This window comes from Pollachius pollachius (assembly GCF_949987615.1).
Source record: "Pollachius pollachius genome assembly, chromosome: 12".
NCBI classification, from domain to species: Eukaryota; Metazoa; Chordata; class Actinopteri; order Gadiformes; family Gadidae; genus Pollachius; species Pollachius pollachius.
Window position 1 is genome coordinate 18,001,196 of NC_136945.1, and position 9,606 is coordinate 18,010,801.

General features: G+C 52.6%; 2 protein-coding genes across 3 annotated transcripts; both read right to left on the reverse strand.

Annotated features, from left to right (window-relative positions):
• Window positions 1-50: 50 nt before the first annotated feature.
• On the reverse strand, window positions 51-2,654 carry mustn1a (musculoskeletal, embryonic nuclear protein 1a). 2 transcript variants are annotated; one of them, XM_079748265.1, is made up of 3 exons: window positions 2,516-2,654; window positions 2,272-2,395; window positions 51-1,738 (listed from the first exon to the last, which is right to left on the reverse strand). In XM_079748265.1, exons 1-3 carry the CDS (start codon window positions 2,522-2,524, stop codon window positions 1,638-1,640), a joined length of 234 nt encoding a protein of 77 aa, XP_079604391.1. In that variant the 5' UTR covers window positions 2,525-2,654; the 3' UTR covers window positions 51-1,637. The 2 variants fall into 2 exon arrangements, with proteins under 2 accessions (XP_079604391.1, XP_079604390.1); XM_079748264.1 differs by having other exon boundaries at window positions 2,272-2,398; window positions 2,516-2,647.
• A 439-nt stretch (window positions 2,655-3,093) lies between these two features.
• rft1 (RFT1 homolog) lies at window positions 3,094-9,442 on the reverse strand. Its single transcript, XM_079748263.1, has 10 exons — window positions 9,207-9,442; window positions 8,936-9,021; window positions 8,683-8,805; window positions 8,144-8,435; window positions 7,577-7,711; window positions 6,037-6,297; window positions 5,504-5,648; window positions 5,099-5,204; window positions 4,403-4,652; window positions 3,094-3,870 (listed from the first exon to the last, which is right to left on the reverse strand). The coding sequence occupies exons 1-10, from the start codon at window positions 9,267-9,269 to the stop codon at window positions 3,682-3,684; spliced, it is 1,650 nt and encodes a 549-aa protein (XP_079604389.1). The 5' UTR covers window positions 9,270-9,442; the 3' UTR covers window positions 3,094-3,681.
• Between the last annotated feature and the right edge of the window lie 164 nt (window positions 9,443-9,606).

A 9,606-nucleotide genomic window follows, 5' to 3' on the forward strand; every position in this document is an offset into this window, starting at 1 on the left:
TTTACACACGCTTTACACAGGAGGTCATTGGGCAACAATTGGCCAAGAGCAGCATTTCCATATAATTTATTTTAATTTTTTACAGCGCTTTTCTCTACTCAAAAACGCTTTACAAAAAGGAATACATACAGACAGTACAGACACTCAAACAAAAGGCGAATAAACATCACTACAATAGTCAACAAATTAAGAGAGAGAGCGAGGATGGACGATGACAGGATTTGTCAGATGGTGGAGATGACTTCACCTAATAACATGAACACAGTTACTTCACCTAACAACATGAACATGGTGGAGATGACTTCACCTCATAGTGATGAGGATGACTCGACAGTGGTGTAACAGTGGATGCTAGGAGGCTTTTACTGACCCCTCCATAAAAGGACGCAGGGTGGTGGTGTTGAATGGGTTTATTGCAGAGGTTCAGTACAGAGTAGGAGGAGTATCAGCCTGCCATGCTGGAGACCCCTGGGGTGTGTGGTGATGGCAGTCCCCCAGGTGGTTCGCCCCAGAGTCAGTCTGACTCGGGCCAGGTGAGGCTGCTTCAACCATCCCCACACACTCCACAGCTGGAGGCTTTAAACCTCATAACATCAACAACGGTGAATGTTGGTTTTCTTTTTCAAAATAGAAGCTCTTACATAATCTCAATGGTGGTTACTCCTTTATAGTATTAACATTGTTTTTTACTAATATTTATATATTGCATGGCTTCCCCCCGGACATTCAAATTCACATCAAGTCCTGAGGTACCCGTATTAAAAAAACTCTTTGATGTTCGTTTTTTCCTTAATGGTTTGGCTGCATACCAAATTTCTCAACCTCCACACAAAGCAAATCAACAGTTAGACTTATGCAAAAACTCCACAAATCGTTGCAAAATGAATTCTTGCATAGACACCATATTATCTCGGTCACAGCAGAGTGCTGCTGTAGTCACTGCAGACAGGAGGGCTTCTGAGGGTTTTTTTACCTCTTCTCCTCTCTAAGGCCCCAGGGAGGCAGCTCTGTGGGCTGGACAGCTCATGTCCTGGTTAACCCATGGTGGGTCACCTGGTTAACCAATGTTGGTTAAACTGGTTAACTCAATGCTTAGAGCGGATCAGGTCCACGATGATGCCACACGCCTTTAGAGTTAACCAACAATGCGTTTCATCTGAATTATTAGATCATCCCTCCTCCTCCTCTCTTTTATCCTCTGACAGATGATTGAAAAGCTGAGCTAACTGGTTTGGAGCAGGTGTGGCTGGGGACCAATCGGTAACGAGAGGATCATCCATGTGACCAAACGTGCCCTGATTAGGATAACTGTGCTAAATTAGGAGGTTTTGCGTATAGAGTTGTGCAAAGTGTGATTCAGAAGAGCTAGAAAAAAAGGAGTGTTGCTCGGAGTTCTGCAGAAACAGTCCTTGTTGTTGACTCATGAGCTACGCCCCGTTGCCATGGTGACAATAACTCCCCCCCCCTGCGCGTAAACAATGGAGAAAAACAGAGATACCAGGCGTGCAAAGCGACAAACAGTTTACGACGCTGAGGGTGTTAACATACCAGGACAGATCCCACAGCAAGATACAGACAATAGACAATCAACCAACTTCAGAATGGGTTCTGCCCAACGACCACCGAGCAAGGCGCTGCTACTTCCTGAGCGGCCTCTGACTGGACGGCTTGCTGAAGGCGGTCTCTCCCCCTGACCGCGCTGAGCTGAACACCGACGGAGCGGCCTTCCCCGCCTTCTCTGTAAGGGGATGACAGAACGGGCGGTGAGGCCCCCACACCAGAAAGCAGTGGTCTGCACTGGTGTGTAGTGATCTGCACTGGTGTGTAGTGGTGTGTAGTGGTGTGTAGTGGTCCGTAGTGGTGTGTAGTGGTGTGTAGTGGTGTGTAGTGGTCTGCACTGGTATGTAGTGGTGTGGTATGCAGTGCGGACATGAACAAACAACACCCCCGGAGACGCACTGGGTCAGATCTCTGGCCGCAATCCAGCCCCCATTTTCTAAATCCTGGACTTCTCTGTATATGGAGTGGAAATTCAGAAGCAGTAAACCCCCCCCCTGCCTACTCCGATTAGCTCCAGAAATGTCAGCTCAGATGTTGCAGATAAAGCAGCCCGCTCTCCCACCACACTCTGCCAGCACTTCATAGGTCTGAGATGTTCCACATACAGTGGCCTACGGAGGACCTGAGCTCACCACACTGTGCCATCACTTAGTCGGTCTGAGATATCTGAGACATTCCACACACAGTAGCCTGTTGAGGACCCCAGCTCACCACACTCTGCCATCACTTCATAGGTCTTGCTCTTCAAGGGCCCCTGGGTGCCCAGCTTGTCCTTGGCCTCAACCAGGTCCTCATCCCTCACGGTAAGACGCTGCTCCTGGCCATCGTCTCCCCCCTGCTGAGGAGAACCGAGGCAGGGGGGAATCACCAGGGGGGACGGGGGGGGGGGGGGGAAACACAGAGGAACACAGAGCAGAGACCTCAACAACACGTCCTCATCTGGTGCTGGGCTCACCTGCGACATGCCGAGTTGAGAAGGTCCTGAGATGAATTCTTCTCTCCCACCGGCTCGGCTGCGTCTGCTCAGTCTGCACGGCTGATCTTCTCCAGACTCTATAAATCTGTTGGTGGCTCCGCTCTAGGGCTCCTCCTGGTTCTCTGGCCAGGCTCAGATCCTCCTCTTTCCACTGCCTCATGAGGTGACATCACTGAAGGTCTGGACGTCCCGCCCCCCCGCTGACGTCTAGGGGAACGAGGCGGTGGATGAAGTCCACCAGCTGCTGCTGACTGCCTGTTACGTGACTCGGTGACCTCAGAAGATCCTCAGACCTTTGATCTGGGAGAGGAGCTTTATGACAGTGTGTTGTTCTGTCTTCCTCATGATGTCATCGTTATGGAGGGGGACGACGTCTTATGAGGATTTCTTTAAAGTTAATGAGTAACCAACTAACCAAAACTATGAGTTTAAGTTAATGAGTAAACTAACTTACCATAACTAAGAGTTTAAGTTGATGAGTAAACTAACTCATTAACCATAACCAACCAAAACGAAAAACTATATTAAAGGTTGATAGTAAATATTGGTTCTTGGAATATGTAAAAAATAAAAGTTTATTAAATTTGAGGATAGATAAGATTGTTTCAAACCATGAAATAAGGCAGAGGCTTCATTAGAGAGTTCAGAGGCATGAGAGGCAACAACACAGAAAGAATTATAGATTTTTGAAACAAAGAAAACTTCAAAAGTACAAAATAATAAAGTGTATTTGGTCCTTTTTGCTACAGATGAAAGACAACTTTTCTTCAAAGCATAATTTTACATTCATATTCATCTATCTTTTTTATTACTAATTAGTCGTTATTCTCTCAGGATTGATTAACCGCTAGTAACCAGAACTAATCTACCTGAAACAACCTTTTGTAACACATCACCGTACCGCCAACTGTCCAGTCCAGACCGGTCTGGACTGGCCTGGCTTATGTGGAACCAGTCCAACTGTTGTCCAGTCCTAACCGGTCCAGTCCACTCTGGCCTGTGTGGAACCAGTTCCTCTCTGGTGTTCTTAGCCCCTCCCTCACTGTAGTCATGCCAACGGTCCACTGTAGTCATGCCAACGGTCCCTGGGTTCAGTCCTCCATGTTTGAGGCCAGCAGGCGGTACGGCCAGCGGCCCCCCGCGGCTCACATCCTCTTCTCCCGGGTCGTGGGGAGGGTCCCGGACCGGGTCCCGGGGCGGAGCTGGGTCCTGACAAAGGCGACCAGCCGGGTCTCGGTGAGAAGGACGGTGAGGAGGACGCCGGACAGACACACGGCGCCCACGGCAACGTGGACCAGACGGAGAGGCCAGCCGCTGGAGCAGCAGAACACGGACTGGAGAGGAGGAGAGGAGGAGAGAAGTGGAGGAGAGAGAGGAGGGGAGATGAGAGGAGAGGAGAGGAGAGGAGAGGAGAGAGGAGAGGTGAGGAGAGGAGAGAGGAGAGGTGAGGAGAGGAGGGAGGAGAGTGGTGGAGGAAAGAGAGGAGAAGAGAGGAGAGGAGAGAGGAGAGGTGAGGAGAGGAGGGAGGAGAGGAGAAGGGAGTAGGGGAGAGAGGAGAGAGGAGGGAGAGGAGAGGAGGAGGAGGGAGGAGAGGAGAGGAGAGGAGAGGAGAGAAAGAGAGAAGGAAAGAGAGAGAGGAGGAGAGAGGAGAGGGGAGAGAGATGAAAGAGGAGGAGAGAGTAGAGATAGTAGAGAGGAGAGAGGAGAGATAGTAGAGAGGAGAGATGGAGAGGAGAGGAGAGCAGAGATGGTACAAGGTAAAATACATGTTAATGCACGATCGATAGATCCTCGTAGGTAAATGTAACGTTGGGATAGAGGCGTGCTTGCAGGAGACTGCAGGGTGGTAGCGGTGGTGAGCGGTACCTCCGACAGAGCCGTGACCACGGCGCTCAGGGCGAGGGCCAGCAGCAGGGCGGGGGAGGGCAGCAGGCCCCTCAGCGGCCCCCAGGGGCCCGCCTGGAAGTAGCGCTGGATGTAGAGCAGGCTGTGCAGGATGCGGAGGGCCATGTTCAGACAGTTGGCCAGGATGAAGCCCACGGCGCCCAGCCACCCCGTCAGCAGGTAGGAGAGCAGCAGGAAGGAGACGGAGAGGGCCAGCATCACCCCGTTGTACCTACACACACACACACACCACAGGCACACACACATAGGCGCACTCACGCACACACACACAGATTCAATTATTATACCGTAGTCTAATTTGGTAATACTTTGGCGAGTGTGTGAATGTGAGAGTGAGTGATTGGTGGGTGAATAATTGAGTGAATAAGTGAGTGAGTGAGTGATTGGTGGGTGAATAAGTGAGTGAATAAGTGAGTGAGTGAGTGAGTGAGTGAGTGATTGGTAAGTGAGTGAGTGAGTGAGTGAGTGAATAAGTGAGTGAGTGAATGAGTGAGTGAGTGAGTGAGTGAATAAGTGAGTGAGTGAGTGATTGGTGAGTGATTGGTGAGTGAGTGAGTGAGTGAGTGAGTGAGTGAGTCAGTGAGTGAGTGATTGGTGAGGGAGTGAATAATTGAGTGACTGGGTGAGTGAGTGAGTGAGTGAGTGAGTGAGTCTCACCGGTCCAGCTCCTCCTGGCTCATGGCAGCGAACACGAAGCACTCTGTGACCCCGTTGACGGCCAGCAGGAGGACGTAGCCGCTGTAGACCCTCAGCAGGACGGGCCCTGGAGACGAGAGACACACGCCATGAAGACCAGGACCAGCACTGAGGACCAGAGAGGGACCAGTACTGAGGACCAGCACTGACTGGGTCCTGACTGGGTCCTGACTGGGTCCTGACTGGGTCCTGACTGGGTCCAGGCCCGGTCCTGTCCTCTAGCCCTCTGTGGACCGACCAGGACCACGGAGGGCTCGGGACCAGACCCAGGTCCAGACTGGATCCAGACTGGGTCCAGGCCCGGTCCAGGCCCGGTCCAGACTGGGTCCAGGCCCGGTCCCGTCCTCTAGCCGGCGGTGGACTGACCGGCTCCGGCGCTCAGCAGGGAGCCGCCGTAGAGGTCCAGGGCCAGGTGGGAGTAGGCGTAGCCGAACACGGTGATGACCAGGCCCACCACCACCACCAGCTTCAGCAGGCTCTCCAGCACCTCAGCCGCCACCGTCACGTCCTCCTGGGGGGGGGGGGAACGGAGGCACTGGGCTCAAGTTCACAGTAGAGATGTTCCGATAAACTGTTTTCCTTCCCCGTACCGATTCCGATTCCTGAACTTGAGTATCGGCCGACACCTGTTTATACCCATAAAGCATCTAGCATTGTAACTACTAATAGCATTTGTTCTTATTGAAGGGTTCTCTTACGATGTAAGTTAACCGTATGGTCGGTTAACTGTACTGTCGACAAATCTTTTATTCCACAACTAGATCATTAACCTTTATAATCTATAACTACAATAACACATTTGTATTCTTGTAGTTAAGCATGAGCATCCATGTTTTGTTTTTTTCCGACGGATCAGCGCGTAGACTTGCGTCCTCGCCGACCCGGTCCCCAAGCCGCACCTGTTTCTGGCTGCGCACGTCGCCTCCTCTCCGCAGCACCTTGGAGAAGAACACGTAGAAGCTCTCCTCGATGGGCAGGAAGAGGAAGCGGGCCACCATGGAGCCCAGGTTGTTGACGATGTCGTACACGCCCTGGTCCCCGAAGCTCAGCACGCTCAGGAAGGTCATGACGTAGCGCTCGCCCTCCGTCAGGAGCTGCTTCAGGAACGACTGCTTGAAGAAGCTCCACGTCAGCCGGGCCAGCGCCCAGTCCACCGCCGGCTGAGGACCCAGAGGGACACCTGGGGGTTAGGGCTGGGGAGAGGCCCTCAGGAACCAGGAGGGGTTAGGGCTGGGGAGAGGCCCCTAGGAACCAGGACCCAGAGGGAGACCTAGGGTTAGGCTGCAGCGCCCAGTCCACCGCCGGCTGAGGACCCAGAGGGACACCTGGGGGTTAGGGCTGGGGAGAGGCCCCTAGGAACCTGTTAACTTACCTGCAGCAGTACGTTATAGGATGCCAGAGTGGAGGCGTCCTGGAGGACATCCTGAGAGCTCATCCTAAGGTTCACCTGACAGATAGGTGGACGCTGGGTCTAGTGAAGACTCACAGCTCTAACATTTCGAAGAAAAAAATTAAGATATACTACAGACATATTCTAAACAAGTCATAAAGTAATGTAGTGATGAATGACTTCTCCTGTGTGGAGGAATGTGGGCAGGAGACTGGAGTCTCCCCACTTCCGTGCACAGTCTGCGTGATGACGCAGCGCCCAGTCCACCGCCGGCTGAGGACCCAGAGGGACACCTGGGGGTTAGGGCTGGGGAGAGGCCCTCAGGAACCAGGAGGGGTTAGGGCTGGGGAGAGGCCCCTAGGAACCAGGACCCAGAGGGAGACCTGGGGTTAGGGCTGGGGAGAGGCCCTCAGGAACCAGGAGGGGTTAGGGCTGGGGAGAGGCCCCTAGGAACCAGGACCCAGAGGGAGACCTGGGGGTTAGGGCTGGGGAGAGGCCCCTAGGAACCAGGACCCAGACGGAGACCTGGGGGTTAGGGCTGGGGAGAGGCCCTCAGGAACCAGGACCCAGAGGGAGAGGCCCTCAGGAACCAGGACCAGAGGGAGAGGCCCTCAGGAACCAGGGCCCCTGAGGGAGAGGCCCCGATGCCTTAAGCCCTGTGACCCATTGTTACTTACCGGTAATTCTGTTACCATGCAGAAGTGAAACCTTATTTTTCATAGTTTTGCTAATTGGTCTGGTGTTTTCAGGCTTACAACAAACAGTACATTTGGAAGGTTTTAGATAGACACACACGGTCTCACAGAAAATGGTTTGTTCAAGTTTCAAGCTTCCTTGAATAATAAAATAACTCTTATTATCATATGTAGACATTATACCATGGTGAATGTGTTTTGTATAATGATGGACGTACCCAGGTGAATGTGTATAATGATGGATGTAGTACCCAGGTGAATGTGTATAATGATGGATGTAGTACCCAGGTGAATGTGTATAATGATGGATGTCGTACCCAGGTGAATGTGTATAATGATGGACGTCAGCCATACCTCTCCCGGGGCCGAGCGTGGCAGCAGCTCTCCCACCGTCCTTATCGGAAAACCTTTCCTGTTTGCTCCCTCAGATCCCACGAAGCGAACGAAATAGACGAGGTAGCAGAGAACCAGGCAGCCGGTGTACACCAGCTGAAAGACAAAGCGCATACACAGAGTTCACCAGCTGGAAGACAAGCAGACGCCCTGCATTGAGACGACCATGAGCTGAACACCACAGTCATAGACCCCCTATGTACCCCACAGACCCCCTACTGAACCCCACAGACCCCCACAGTCATAGACCCCCTATGTACCCCACAGACCCCCTATGTACCCCACAGACCCCCTATGAACACCAGTCATAGACCCCCTATGTACCCCACAGACCCCCTACTGAACCCCACAGACCCCCACAGTCATAGACACCCTATGTACCCCACAGACCCCCTATGTACCCCACAGACCCCCTATGAACACCAGTCATAGACCCCCTATGTACCCCACAGACCCCCTACTGAACCCCACAGACCCCCACAGTCATAGACCCCCTGTGTACCCCACAGCAGGACCGGACCTCTTTACCTGAGCCGCTGAGAAGATGTACAGCCCCGCCTGGGGGGCGAGGACCACCAGCCCCACGGTGAACAGGCACTTGGCCCCCAGGGCCAGGCTTTCGGCCCCCAGCTTCAGGCGGACCAGCAGGTGGGCCTGGGCCAGCACCCAGAGGGGCTCCCCCAGCAGCTCCACCAGCGAGGCCAGCGCGAAGACCCCCACGGCCGGGCCGTAGTGGGGGACGGCCTGGGGGTCCGGGGCCTCCAGGAGCCACAGCCACACACACACCAGGAGGGAGCCCCACAGCACACCCAGGGGCAGGCTGGGGCCAGAGAGAGAGAGAGACACACACACACACACACACACACACACACACACACACAGACAGCCAGAAACACAGACACACATACAGAGACAGACACAGACACACAGCCAGAAACACACACGCACGCCCACACACACAGCCAGAAACACACAGACAGAAACAGAGAAGCAACACAAGGATAGGTGAACTCAACTGAAAGAATCTGAAGAGTAGTAAAATGATAGCGGCAGGAAGTCCAGCTTACGTCAGCCACAGCAGGTTGAGGGTCTGCCTCCAGCTCCGGCCCGGTCCAGACCCCCCGCTGAGACACGCCCTCCGGAAAGCCTCTCTGGACAGGAAGACCAGCGTGGAGTACAGCAGCATCAACCTGAACACCGGTAATACAGGTTAACATAGGAGAAGCGGAGCCAGATCAACTCACACACACACACACACACAGTATCATGTGTGTGCGTTTGTTTTCATCGGCTCCAGCGACAGACAATCAGACAGCCTACCTCACGTTCACCACTCCGATCAGTTCTTTGGAAACAAACCGCAGCGTGAACGCGTTCATCACGAAGGTGAGCGCGCGGAACATCACCTGGAAGTACAGAACGAACCCCAGTCGATGGTGAGCGGACCGGTCTAAACGCTCCATCTATCTATCTATCTATCTATCTATGACACTTATCGATCAATGGGATATATATATATATATATATATATATATATATATATATATATATATATATATATATATATATATATTCTACGGTGTTAACTTACCTGCAGCAGTACGTTATAGGACGCCAGAGTGGAGGCGTCCTGGAGGACATCCTGAGAGCTCATCCTAAGGTTCACCTGACAGATAGGTGGACGCTGGGTCTAGTGAAGACTCACAGCTCTAACATTTCGAAGAAAAAAATTAAGATATACTACGGAGATATTCTAAACAAGTCATAAAGTAATGTAGTGATGAATGACTTCTCCTGTGTGGAGGAATGTGGGCAGGAGACTGGAGTCTCCCCACTTCCGTACACAGTCTGCGTGATGACGTGAAGGAGACTCTGCGTGATGACATGAAGGAGCCAGCGTCACTCTCCGCTACGCCGACAGGGGGCGTTGACGTTCTCCTGTGGGTTTGTTTGTTTCATAGGAAAACCACACTAAAACCACCCTAAGATTA

Bases quoted from the DNA above. Each gene is read 5' to 3' on its own strand.
- rft1 (XM_079748263.1), bottom strand. From the start codon at position 9,269: ATGAGCTCTCAGGATGTCCTCCAGGACGCCTCCACTCTGGCGTCCTAT. The intron at 8,436-8,682 runs GTAAGCTGGACT...CTCTGGCCCCAG, and splicing joins CTCAACCTGCTGTGGCTGAC to CCTGCCCCTGGGTGTGCTGT. The intron at 7,712-8,143 runs GTAAAGAGGTCC...TTTGTCTTTCAG, and splicing joins ACATCTTCTCAGCGGCTCAG to CTGGTGTACACCGGCTGCCT.
- mustn1a (XM_079748264.1), bottom strand. The intron at 1,739-2,271 runs GTGAGCTGGGGT...ATCCCCTTACAG, and splicing joins TGAAGTGATGGCAGAGTGTG to AGAAGGCGGGGAAGGCCGCT.